General features: G+C 46.5%; 1 protein-coding gene across 2 annotated transcripts in view; it reads left to right on the top strand.

The window, feature by feature from the left end:
- The first annotated feature begins 4,528 nt into the window (after window positions 1-4,528).
- The window catches only part of SPEN (spen family transcriptional repressor), a 102,360-nt gene continuing 93,107 nt past the window's right edge, over window positions 4,529-13,781 (top strand). Inside the window, exon 1 of one of the 2 annotated variants that reach the window (XM_032300502.1) lies at window positions 4,529-4,967. In XM_032300502.1, the coding sequence (XP_032156393.1) occupies window positions 4,885-4,967 (83 nt within the window). In that variant the 5' untranslated portion in view covers window positions 4,529-4,884. The remainder of the gene's footprint in view (window positions 4,968-13,781) is intronic. The other variant, XM_032300503.1, reaches the window with a different exon arrangement.

Here is a 13,781-nt window from a genome sequence, read left to right on the forward strand (position 1 = left end):
AGGGGTGAACCCCATGCCCAGATGGAATTTTTGACTGGCTCATGCCTGTAATCTTGGCACTGTGGGAGGCCGAGCCAGGAGGATCACTGGAACCCAGGAGTTTGAGATCAGCCTAGATAGACATGGGCTCATACCTATAATCCCAGGCTTGGAAGGCCAAAGGTTGGAGGACTGCTTGAGACCAGGAATGGGAGACCAGCCTGGGCAACAAAGTGAGATCCTTTCTCTACAAAAAATAGTTGTGGTGGTGGGCACCTGTGGTCGTATCAAGATAGCAAGACCTTGTCTCTATTAAAAAAAAGAAAAGTAATGGGTAGAATTCCCATCTGTATTGCTTTTTTAACCCAGCATCTCTATGTGAGCTATTTTTCCTTTTTCATCTTTTTTTTTTTTTTTTTTTTTTTTTGAGATGGGATTTTCACCTTCTTGGCCAGGGTGGTTTCAAACTCCTGACCTCAGGTGATCCACCCATCTCGGCCTCTCAAAGTGCTGGGATTACAGGTGTGAGCTACCACGCCTGGCCTATTTTTCCTTCAAATGAATTGCTTAGCTGAAATAAGAGTATTATTTTTTGCCGGGTGCAGTGTCTCACGCCTGTAATCCCAGCACTTTGGGAGGCCGAGGCAGGTGGATCACGAGGTCAAGAGATCGATACCATCCTGGTCAACATGGTGAAACCTCGTCTCTACTAAAAATACAAAAAATTAGCTGGGCATGGTGGCGCGTGCCTGTAATCCCAGCTGCTCAAGAGGCTGAGGCAGGAGAATTGCCTGAACCCAGGAGGCGGAGGTTGTGGTGAGCCGAGATCGCACCATTGCACCCCAGCCTGGGTAACAAGAGCGAAACTCCATCTCAAAAAAAAAAAAAAAAAAAAAAAAAGTTTTTTTTTTTTTGGCACCATAGGAGCATGTTAAAAATTAGAACAAAAAATAATTGAAATTTGTTTTATTCATTACGTAATTTACCTATCTATTTAGCTGATGTCTGTTGACATTTTAAAAATTGAGAATTCTCTTTTTAGAGGTGTAATCACATTTCAAAAAAAAAAAACTAAATCAAATACTTCTGTTGATATTTTTGGTGCCCCTAATTCTGAAAACATGTATTTTGTTAAAACTAAGACTTCAAGAGAATCTGAGTGAGGCGGTTATACAATGATGTTTAATGGAAATTTGCTTGCCCGTAAATTGTTTATTTTTAAAGATGGGGTTTCACCATATTGGTCAGGCTGGTCTCAAACTTCTGACCTCAGGTGATCTGCCCACCTCAGCCTCCCAAAGTGCTGGGATTACAGGCGTGAGCCACTGCACATGGCACCTGTAAATTGTTAAGAGTTTCTCAATTGTTTGAGAAATCTCCAATATGATGACAACTTGACATTTGCTCATAATTTCTTTTTACATTCTATGATCTCTAAGGATCTTGGAGATAATTATAACTAAACTTTATTGAATAATTTGTATGTTAATAATCCTCCACAAGTTTCTCCTCAGCTATTCCCCAGAAGGTGGGAGGTTTCAAAGTATTTGTAAACAGCTTTGCCCATTTCAAATTAAATTATAAAAATTAAGTATCTACTCTGCCTTTTACATGGAGCAATAGCATTACTGTAACAAGACTTTTAGGCTAATCTAGAACTAAATTAAAAAATTTAGTTGGTAAAAATGTTACTTTTTTTGTGGAGAAAGTATTATACACACTTCTTTTTTTTTTTTTTTTTTTTTTTTCTCTTAAAGATGGGGTTTCACCATGATGGCCAGGCTGGTCTTGAACTCCTGGCCTCAGGTGATCCACCCACCGCGGCCTCCCAAAGTGCTAGGATTACAGGTGTGAGCCACTGCACCCAGCCCTTCTTCTTCTTTTTTTTTTTAAAGACGGGGTTTCACCATGTTGGTCAGGCTGGTCTTGAGCTCTCGACCTCAGGTGATCTGCTCGCCTTGACCTCCAAAGTGCTTGGATTACAGGCGAGAGCCACCACGCCCGGCCTATAAACACTTTTTAATTGGTTCTTACTTGGTTCTTACCTTTTTATTGCTGTTTAGATGCAAAATACCATATTTAATCATTACTCTAACCATTCTCTCCTTTATTGATTTTCCTTCTAAAAGGCCTTTAATTTTTTTTTCAGCCCTTGAATTCTTTTTTAGCATGATTTTAACAGAAGCCTGCATTCAAGGTGAGACATGCCATTTATTTCTCTAATTGCAAGACACTTTTCTGAATCCTCTTGTCAGTTGCTCCTTTTAATACAATTGAGGTGACGCTGTTCTTCATGGTGACTGTGTTCTTTATGGTGACACTGGTCTTTCCCAAGAGGTTTTAGCTAATTCTGAGTCTATCAGATTTTAAAATAAGCTTCAAACCTGGGTGCTTGTATTCAAATTCATGCTTCACAGAAAAATGCTTATCAATGCAACATTTAATTGCAGCCACATTCACAGTACTGTAGAGTTCATGAGTTTAGGTAGTAGGGTGCTAGCCTGACTTTCTTTTTTTTTTTTTTTTTTGAGATGGAGTTTCGCTCTTGTTACCCAGGCTGGAGTGCAATGGCACGATCTCGGCTCACCGCAACCTCCACCTCCTGGGTTCAGGCAATTCTCCTGCCTCAGCCTCCTGGGTAGCTGAGATTAAAGGCACGCGCCACCATGCCCAGCTAATGTTTTGTATTTTTAGTAGAGACGGGGTTTCACCATGTTGACCAGGATGGTCTCGATCTCTTGACCTCGTGATCCACCCGCCTCGGCCTCCCAAAGTGCTGGGATTACAGGCTTGAGCCACCGCGCCCGGCCTGCCTGACTTTCCTTATGTGATAATTGTGACACAGTAATGGCCAGATGTAAGTAGCCAATTATACTTTCTTTATTCCTTTTTTTAAGAGAGGGGTGTTCCCTATGTTGCCAATGCTGGAGTGCCGGGGCTTTTCAAGGCAAAATAATAATGCACTACAGCTTGGGCCTCCTGGACTCAGGTGATGCTCCTGCCTTAGCCTCTCCAGTAGTTGAGACTACAAAGAAACAATTTAATTATGCATTGGTGACCTATTTGTGCCATTGGTTATGGTGACAGTATTTTTGAAATCAAATGGTATCGTTTGTAAGTTGGTTTGTATTTAAGGAGAAAATCCACGAGACCAAGTATTTAAAATTGGCTGGGCTGGTGGTTCATGCCTGTAATCCTCGTACTTTGGGAGGCCAAGGTGGGCAGATCGATGGTCAACAGCTCGACCATCCTGGACAACACGGTGAAACCCCGTCTCTGAAACAGAAAAATTAGCTGGGCACAGTGGCTCGAGCCTGTAGTTCCAACTATTTGAGAGGCAGAGGCAGGAGAAATGCTTGAACCCGGGAGACAGAGGTTGTAGTGAGCTGAGATCGTGCCACCGCACTCCAGCCTGGCGACAGAGGGAAACTCCATCTCAACAACAACAACAACAAAAAGTTCAACTGTAGGTTTCAAAAGCTTTTAGGCCTGGAAAGGCCAGAGGTCTAATTCCTTCTCTGTTTAAATATTAAATTATGGTAAACCCTCTGAAGGGAGCAATATTGGATTCCTGTCTCATTTCCATTTTATTCCTCGTATACCCTAGCGATCAGCAAGAATATCTTGCAAATGGTTTTGCAAGATCCTATATAAGAAAGTTGCTTAGGCTGGGCGCAGTGGCTCAGGCCTGTAATCTCAGCACTTTGGGTGGCCGAGGCAGGGGGATCACCTGAGGTCAGGAGTTCAAGACCAACCTGGCCAACACGGTGAAACCCTGACAACTAATAAAAATACAAAAATTAGCCGGGCGTGGGGGCAGGTGCCTGTAATCCTAGCTACTCGGGAGACAGGCAGGAGAATCGCTTGAGCCTGGGAGGCGGAGGTTGTAGTGAGCCGAGACCGTGCCACTGCACTCCAGCCTGGGCAACAGAGCGAGACTCAGTATCAAAACAAAACAAAACACCGTTGCTTAATGTTACAAGCCCATGGCTCTTGCATGGGATGGATTTCTGAAGCCGTCGCTGCTCAGCGGGGCGGTGAGAAGGGCATCCTTGTTTTCATCGCTTTCCCAAGCAGGCGGGGATCCAAGTACTCGGAAACGCCGGGAGCTGGCCGCCGGGTGAGCGGAGGACGAAAGGGTCCTGGCTTTTAGGGGACAGGCCTTGGCAGTCGCTTTGATTCGTAGCCCTGTCGAAACCAACTCCATTTCTCTTCATTTCTTCCACTAGACCTGCGCCTGGGGTTACCACTGGAGGGGCTAGAGAACCGCCCTACCTCCCCTGCCCCTCCTTGCCCCGCGCTGGAGCCGGACCGAAAGCCCGCAGGGGTGCCGACCTCTTCGAGCGGCTGCGCGCCTGCGTACCGGGGCCGAGCGCGCGAGCGTTCCTTCCCCGCCCGGCTTTCTTCACACCGTCGCCCGGCCCGCGCGCCTGCGCGCCTGCTGGGAGGAACTCGGCGTCTCCACTTCGGCGGGCTGGGGGACGCGCGCGCGCCCGCGGCGAGTGGTAGGCGGCGCGGTGGCGGGAGGCGGGCCGCGCGCGCCGGTGGGAAGCGTCCGGCTGCCACAGCGCCAGCTCCGTCGTAGTCGCTGCCGCCCGGGTCCCGCTCGCCCCTCCTCCCGCTCCCCCCGCCCGCCGCTGTCCGGGCGCATGCGCCGCCGGAGCGCGAGGGTCGGCTTCGGGTGTGTGGTGGCGGCAGAGCTGAGCTGCGAGGCCCGAGAGTCAGAACCTGGGGGAGAGGGATGGTCTCTGCACTGGGGGGAGCCGGAGGAGCCGCCGCCGCTGCCGACGCCACCGCCGCAGCCGCCGCCGCCGCCGCCCCGGCGCCCGCCTCCCGGCGCTGACGGTCTCGTACGAAGCCGGCGAGGGGGAGCCAGCAGCGGCGGTCGCCGGCACGCCGCCCAGCATGGTCCGGGAAACCAGGCACCTCTGGGTGGGCAACTTACCCGAGAACGTGCGGGAAGAGAAGATCATCGAGCATTTCAAACGGTGAGTGACACGAGGCCCGCGGCCGCGCTCGCTTCTCGGGCGCCGCTTCCCGCCCGGCCCGTTGCCGGCCCCTCCCGGAGCGCGGAGCTGGTGGGGGGACCCCAGCCCGGACCCGCGGGCGCTGTGGGACCTCGTCAGCCGCTCGGTTGGGCCTCGGGTGTCGGCGGTGCGGGCGGTCGAGCCCCGCCGCCCTCGAAGAGCCCGCGGGGCACCGGTGGCCGCGTCCCTGACGAGGGAGGTCGCCGAGGCTCGGCCTCCGAGCAGCCGGCGCCCCGGGGCTGCCCTCGCGTCGGCCGGGAGCCGGTGGGGTCGCGTCCTTGCGCACCGTGCCCGGCCCGGAGCAGCGGGGACCCGAGCCCGCCCGACAGCCCGGCCCGGCGCCACCACTCGGAGCCGCTCTGCGGGCGCTCGGCAATGTCTGACTTCGGGAGGGCTCCGTGCGAAGGGAAAGGCGGTGCGAAAACAGAAGTCGCGGTAGGCACTGTGGCGCGTCGGGAACCCGGGGAGAGACCACCTAGGACCTCTCCGGAGGATTTGCACCCTGGAAACTCACGGGGAATGGCAGACGTTTCTCGTTTTTGCGGGGCTGGGTGGAAGGTGGTGCGAAATAAGTTGGTGCGCCCGTTTCGGCTCCTTCGTCCCCGGCGGAGGGGACCGCGGGCTCTGACAGGAGGGTGCCCGCCCCGGCGCCGGAAGCCCCGGGTTGCACTCCCTGGCCACCCTAAGACCCTGGTGTCCCCCACCCCTGAATTCACGAATCAAACGGTTAAACATTACAAACCTTTTACGATGAGATGTAGCTTAAAAAACAACCACCTTACCTGAATTTTTGTGAATTATAAGAATCAGTGTTGTCCTTGATACATCTTACCGAGTAGCATGTAGCGCGTTTTCTTTGTGAATTGCCTGTGTACCGTAACGGATAGGCCTCCGTATAAAACGCTTATTAAAATGACGATTGGCTTGGTGCAAATTCAGAGGGACCGTAGCAAATCTGTGATTGTCCTCGAAAATTATAGTTTATTGGGATATTTAAGACCCTGGAAGGTTTCAAGTTTGGGTTTTAATTTCCCTTACTATCTAGTGAGTGGAGGAAATTATGAGGTGTCCTCATTAATGAGTCACCATGGGAAAAATAGATTGCGTCGCTCGCTTTGAGCCGCTTGGGTAAGGAAATGGAAGCAGCGGCAGCGGAGCTCCTGTCTTTTAAATGGAGGATCATTGATTGTGTTGGTGGTTGCTGTTACTGGGGCATTAAACCCTCGCCGCTGGAGCGCGCGACTGCGCGTGTCCGCGTGTGAAAGGGAGCCGGGAATCGTGGGGCCATTCATAACCTGCTCGAGCTGTCCTCGGCAGGGCGGGGGGGAGGTGCGCGCTTCCAGGGACTCTCCCGGTGTTTACTATGTTATGCCTGAGAAACCAGGCGAGGGCGGGGGGAGGCAGGGAGCAAAAATTCACCTCTGTGCCCTAGGATGAAGGGGAGACCTCGGGCTGGATTGGGAAGCAGATGGGAACTTTCTCTTCCTGGCGCTGCTCCACCCCTTACCCGCCCCCCACCTCCTGCCTTCTCTCCCAGTATCATCAGTGTTTTGATGGAAAAATAATTTAGGTGCAGATTATTGGAGTGGAAAAACTACTTAGACGTGCTCACTTTAATCCCCTGTGGACTTCATCTGTAGGTCTCTGCCTGGGAAATTCATTTGCACTGATGTGCAAGCACGTGCATTGCAGCAGTCGCTGGCTCCTCCGTGTTAGGTGCCCAGACGTGTCATTTCTCATTATGTAGATTCCACAGACATTGCATGCCTATGGCAAAGGAGTTTGGCCCCTCTGCAAGATGAGGGGGCAGAGAGAAGAAAGAGGAAATCGTCCAAGGCAGTTTTGGAAGGTTTTTTAGTGGACGGTGCTTTGGTCCGGCTTGTGTGAATGACTTTCTAAAATGGCGGCCAGGACCCACTTTATGTGGGAATCGGCAGAGCCAATCTCAGAATGCACAGAGGGAGGAGGGGGCGGAGGATGCGAGCTGCCTTGGAAAGCGGCAGTCTGGAGGAATATTACTGTATTAAAAAGGGCTTAGCTGGCACTTTGCTCACGACTGCATTCAAAGGAGCATCTTACCTTTCGCAGAGTAAGAGCAGATGCTACTGATAAAAGCAGGCTATTTTAAAACTAAGCAGATCATGTGTCCCTGAAATTCCTTTATTTTAAAGATTTTTTTTTCCATTTATAAACAAATCTATTTATTTTTAAAATAGACAGTACATTTTTATGGGTTCAAAGCGTGTGAAAGGTATACAGAGAAAAATTTCCACCCCTGACCCTGGGATTCCCAGTTCCCACACTTCCTCCCCTCATCCCCCAAAATCCAGGTAATGTCTATTTCTGATTTCTTGTTTATCTTTCTGCGTGTACAAGAAATGTTCTCCTGATCCAGCTGTGGAGCTAAATGGACCTTGTTTGGAGGATATCAAGGCCTTTTATCCTTATTGTGGAATGTATTTTGTAAAATGTGTGATTGCTACTGGGAGTGAAAATGAAATCTGAATAATTTAAGTGAAAGGAATAAAAAGGTAGTTGTACCAGAATGATGTCTCTGCAAGAAAATGAAATGGTATTCACTTCGGGTGTCTTGTAGAAATCACAGTGAGAAAAACCATGCAATACCTATATTGAAACTGAACTTTCGGTGCCTGCTTTTACCCTTTTCCCTAGCTGATTACATTAATAACTGTTTTACAGGATTAACAGGTATACACTGGGAATACATTATATAAAATGTTTTTAAGATGAATGTTCTCTTAACGGTGGTTAGGCTTTTGTAGTAAGTGTTTGGATTTTACAAAAAGATTAAACCAGACAGCTTTGTGGGCAGCTTAGAGACATTTTAACGGAAAAAAGAGGTCAGTCAATTCTTAAAATTTTTATTTTTAAATTTACATTTTGATCAATTGTTTTGTTTGTTTTTTGTGGTTTTTTAATGGATCGTAGATTGAGAGGAGGATGGTGATTTTGCTTTTTTCTCCCCAGTGCCAAAGAAAGACCAAATGCTTAAGACATAATCAGAACATTTTCAGAAATTGGCGTTACTTTTCTTGCAATAATAAGTCTGTTATCTTTACAGTTTTCAATTTGCTGATTTAAAAAAATTAAATGAGAACTCTTTCTGAATTGGGTTTTAGTTAACAAAGATTCATTACAGGGGCACAATAGAGAAAGTCCTTTCCTTTGTATGTTAGCTGGGTTGAAGGGGGAAGGGAGGAGTTATACAACAATTGGTTCCTGTCTTTTACTTAGGAGAGGGAGAGAGGTGTGTGCAAAGGCGACTCCTTGAATTAGAATGAGCAAATAAAAAAAACCCTTAAAATATTTAAAATCTTTACATCTTTTCAGGTTTTAAATACGTCACAAATTTAGGTTCTTCCCATCCATCTCCAGTTTTAGAGACTAGGTTAAAGATTATGCAGGGGTGAAGTGAGGTAGCTCCTCATGTAAAAATATCGTTTATTTATTTATTTATTTTAAGACGGGGTTCCACCATGTTTGTCAGGCTGGTCATGAACTCCCGACCTCAGGTGATCCGCCTGCCTTGGCCTCCAAAGTGCTTGGATTACAGGCGTGAGCCACCATGCCCGGCCAAAATATCGTTTAAAGAATGAGGCCCAGGCCGGGTGCATTGGCTCACTACTGTAATCCCAGCACTTTGGGAGGCTGTGGCGGGCGAATCACCAGGTCAGGAGTTTGAGACCATCCAGGCCGACGTGGTGAAACCCCATCTCTATTAAAATACCAAAAATTAGCTGTGTGTGGTGGCCTGCACCTGTAGTCCCATCTACTGAGGAGGCTGAGGCAGGGGAATCACTTGAATCGCAGAGGCGGAGGTTGCAGTGAGCAGAGATTGCACCAACTGCACTCCAGCCTGGGAGACAGAGCAAGACTCCATCTCAAAAAAAAAAAAAGCAGGGCGTGGTGTGAGTGCCTGTAATCCCAGCTACTGGCGAGGCTGAGGCAGGAAAATCCCTTGAACCCGGGAATTGGAGGTTGCAGTGACCCGAGATCATGCCACTGCACCCTAGCCTGGGTGACAGAGCAAGACTCTGTCTTGGGGGTGGGGGCAAGAATGAGACCCATTTAAAAATGTAATTTGTTCTCTCTGAATTTAAATGATCACAGTGGTTTTCCTGAGTTTAAATAGATGGAATAATTATTACATTTTATGTATATTCAGATATATTTATCTCTGGGACCCAATATAAAATATTGAATTTCCTTGTCCTGACTACTAGGGATATTTTTAGACTTAAGCAAATTTGACTCACTGTAGCCTGTATCATTGTTACATCGTTTCTTCATTTGAGACCAGAAGGTTTCTATGAAACCACTTGTTGTCTATGGCCATACCATCCTTACCATGCCCCATCCCGTCTGTGAAACCACCTCTGGTTTTGAATATTATGATTTTGAATATCTATTTTCATAATATACTTTTGCACATTTTAAAAATAAAACAAGAATCAGAGCTATCTTGAAACAACATTTAAAATTATACAGAATAATTATATAAGCAATACAGAATGATACAGATAAATTATACAGAATAATGACACAAAATAATATAGAATAATAAAATGTATTTTGTTTACCGAAAGGGATGCCCTTGGCAGATTGAAGGAAAATATAGGGCTCAGTGCCAGGAAGAATGGTAGTGTTTCACTTGTGTAGAGGGCACCTTTTTCTAACTATCTTTGTTGTAGACTCTTGATTGCTGGGATTGTATTGTTTGGTATGCTTATGAAGAGGTTTCAGGCTTGATTTATGAGACATTTTAAATCCTGGAAACACTAATCCTTTGGGAAAGTTTATGTAGGAGGTTTTTTCAAATAGTCTTTCAAGTTTCCCTTTCCCCCTAGTTTGAAATTTTACTGAAAAAAATTTTTTTTTTTTTTCCTTGGGACGGAGTTTCGCTCTTTTTACCAGGCTGGAGTGCAATGGCGTGATCTTGGCTCACCGCAACCTTCACCTCCTGGGTTCAGGCAATTCTCCTGCCTCAGCCTCCCGAGTAGCTGGGATTACAGGCACGCACCACCATGCCCAGCTAATGTTTTGTATTTTTAGTAGAGACAGGGTTTCACCGTGTTGGCCAGGATGGTCTCGATCTCTTGACCTTGTGATCCACCCGCCTCGGCCTCCCAAAGTGCTCGGATTACAGGGTTGAGCCACCGTGCCCGGCGTGAAATTTTTAAAAAATTTAAAATATTCTATGAAAACCAGCATATCCAGTTGGAGACTATATATTTTAACTGCCTGATTGATTGAGACAGGGTCACCCAAGCTGGATCACAGCTCACTGTAGCCTTGACCTCCCAGGCTCAATCGATCTTTCCACCTCAGCCTCCAAAATAGCTAGGACCACAGGCATGTGCCACCTGACTAATTTTTTGTAGGGATGAGAGGTCTTCTTATGTTGCCCAGCCCTGGTCTTGAACTCCTGGGCTCAAGTGATCCTCCTCCTTTGGCCTCCCAGAGTGCTGGGATTACAGGCATGAGCCGGCTTGCCCAGCCTTTGCTTTTATTTTTATTTTATTTATTTATTTTTTGAGATGGAGTCTCGCTCTGTTGCCCAGGTTGGAGTGCAATGGGGTGCTCTTGGCTCACCGCAGCCTCCTGCCCAGCCTCCCAAGTAGCTGGGATGACAGGTGCGTGCCACCACACCTGGCTGATTTTTGTATTTTTAAAGTAGAAACAGGGTTTCACCATGTTGGTCAGGCTGGTCTCAAATCCCTGACCTTCTGATCCGCCCGCCTCAGCTTCCCAAAGTGCTGGGATTACAGGCGTGAGCCACCGCACCCAGCTTATATTTGTATTTTTATTTTTATTCTTTTTTTAAAAAAATTAATTAATTATTATTTTTTTTAGACGGGGTTTCACCATGTTGGTCAGGCTGGTCTTGTACTCCTGACCTCAGGTAATCTGCCCGCGTTGGCCTCCAAAGTGCTTGGATTACAGGCATAAGCCACCACGCCTGGCCTATTTTTATTCATTTTTTTTTGAGACAGAGTCTTGCTTTGTTGCCCAGGCTGGAGTGCAGTGGCGTGATCTTGGCTCGCTGCAACCTCCTCCTGGGTTCAAGCAGTTCTTATGCCTCAGCCTCTAAGTAGCTAGGACACCATGCCCAGCTAATTTTTGTATTTTTAATAGAGACGGGCTTTCACCATGTTGGCCAGGCTGGTCTCGAACACCTGGCTTTAGGTGATCTGCTCGCCTTAGCCTCCCAAACTGCTGGGATTATAGGTGTGAGCCACTGTACCAGTCTATTTTTATTTTTTGAGATGGAGTCTCGCTCTGTTGCCCAGGCTGGAGTGCAGTGGTGCAATCTTGCCTCACTGCAACCTCTTCTTCCTGGGTTCAAGCGATTCTCCTGTTCAGCCTCCTGAGTAGCTGGGATTACAGGCATGAGATACCACGTCCCGCTAACTTTTTTTTTTGTTTGTTTTGAGACGGAGTCTCACTCTGTCACCCAGGCTGGAGTGCGGTGGAGTGGTGTGATCTTGGCAGAGACAGGGTTTCACTGTGTTGGCCAGGCTGGTCTTGAAGTCCTGACCTCGTGATCTGCGTGACTTGGCCTCCCAAAGTGCCGGGATTACAGGCATGAGCCACCATGTCTAGCCTAATTTTTGTATTTTTATCAGAGACAGGGTTTCATCATGTTGGCGAGGCTGAACTCCTGACCTCAAGTGATCTGCCTGTCTCTGCCTCCCGAAGTGCTGGGATTACAGGCGTGAGCCACCATGCCTGGCCTGCTTTTATTTTTAAAACATTTTAAGTGTTAGTTTGAGCTGTAGTTAACGATCCACAGTATTTAGAGTAACTAATGTAGTCTGAAAATACTTTGAGTGTATATATTCATTAAATTGGACTCCCGAATTTTGTTACTGGATGATTTGAAATAAGTACTTTTCAGCCCCTTGAAACACGTATATTAGCCTGCTGAACAAGGAGACTAAATAGAATACATTTGTAGTTAAATTAATAATCGCCTTTACTATTTGGTTTAAAATTTTCTTTAAACTTACTTGCCTTACAGCTACACATATTTTGAATAAAAATAATGTGCTCCTCTGTGGAAACCAATTAGAATGTTAATCATTTTATTTGAAACCATGTAATTTTTGTGTGATATGTAGCTGGATTTTAGTGTGTGTAAATATGCTTTGCAGTGAGTGAAAATTTTTTTTGGTATAGTTTTAAAGTATTTCAATATTCAGATTGTTCTCCCTACATGTATCCCTTGTCTGCCAAGTTGAAGATTACAAGTGGCTAAAAAAAATCATAGTGGAATGGCTGTATAAAATCCTAATTTAAATTTAGTGAATTCTTGGATTTAATTACTTATGATTTCATTTTGAATATGGAAATGGTATGAACTCTAGCATACTTAAAGATTTGTATTATGTAAAGAACTGCTCCAATCCTTAGAATTAAGGAATATTTGTGGGAAAATTCAAATGAGAAACACTGTGTCTTATCTTGTGTACCTGGTGCTAGATTTTTAGTCCAGCCTTAAAATGCTAGGGTTGCATATGCATGTCTTTGTATTAGATGCTGTTTGGGTTACTAGGGAACGTTGCCAAATGATATAAAGATTCTTCTAGTTATACATTGTATTGACTTTGATTGTTATATTCCCATTATGTTGCACATATGTACTTCTTTTTTTTTTTTTTTTTTTGAGATGGAGTTTCACTCATGTTACCCAGGCTGGAGTGCCATGGCGCGATCTCGGCTCACCGCAACCTCCGCCTCCTGGGTTCAGGCAATTCTCCTGCCTCAGCCTCCCGAGTAGCTGGGATTACAGGCACGCACCACCATGCCCAGCTAATTTTTTATATTTTTGGTAGAGACGGGGTTTCACCGTGTTGACCAGGATGGTCTCGATCTCTTGACCTTGTGATCCACCCGCCTCAGCCTCCCAAAGTGCTGGGATTACAGGCTTGAGCCACCGCGCCCGGCCACATATGTACTTTTACATGTATTTATAGTTTCTTTGATTCTTAAAATTGACTAAAAGTGATCTTTTTTTTACATACCATTTTTTTCCTTTGATTTAAAAACTGGGGCTTATGTACTCAAAAACCATTTTGTAGTTTATTAAACTACATTTGACATTTAGCAATTTGTCTTTTTTTTTTTTTGAGACAAGTTTTACTCTTGTTGCCTAGGCTGGAGTGCAATGGCTTGATCTTGGCTTACCGCAACCTCCGCTTCCCGAGTTCCAGTGATTCTCCTTCCTCAGCCTCCCAAGTAACTGGGATTACAGGCATGCACCACCACACCCAGCTAATTTTGTGTTTTTAGTAGAGATGAGGTTTCTTCGTGTTGGTCAGGCTAGTCTCAAACTCCCGACCTCAGGTGATCCACCTGCCTTGGCCTCCCAAAGTGGTGGGATTATAGGCGTGAGCCACCGCACCTGGCCGTGATTTGTCTTTTACCAGTCACGTTGGTCGGTAGTGGATGTATTTTGTCAGAACCGTTAACTTTTAAAAATTATGCTGTTTGGCAGCTGGGCGAGGTGGCTCATGCCTGTAATCCCAACACTTTTCGAGGCTGAGGCGGGTGGATCATGAGGTCAGGACATCAAGACCATCCTGAATAATACGGTGAAACTCCATCTTTAAAAAAAGATAAGTGGCCGGGCGTGGTGGCTCACGCCTGTAATCCAAGCACTTTGGAGGCCAAGGCGGGCGGATCACCTGAGGTCAGGAGTTCAAGCCCAGCCTGACCAACATGGTGAAACCCCGTCTTTAAAAAAAAAAAAAA

The sequence above is a fragment of the Sapajus apella genome, unplaced genomic scaffold (assembly GCF_009761245.1).
Source record: "Sapajus apella isolate SASKATOON/1434 unplaced genomic scaffold, GSC_monkey_1.0 scaffold43, whole genome shotgun sequence".
Classification (NCBI taxonomy): domain Eukaryota; kingdom Metazoa; phylum Chordata; class Mammalia; order Primates; family Cebidae; genus Sapajus; species Sapajus apella.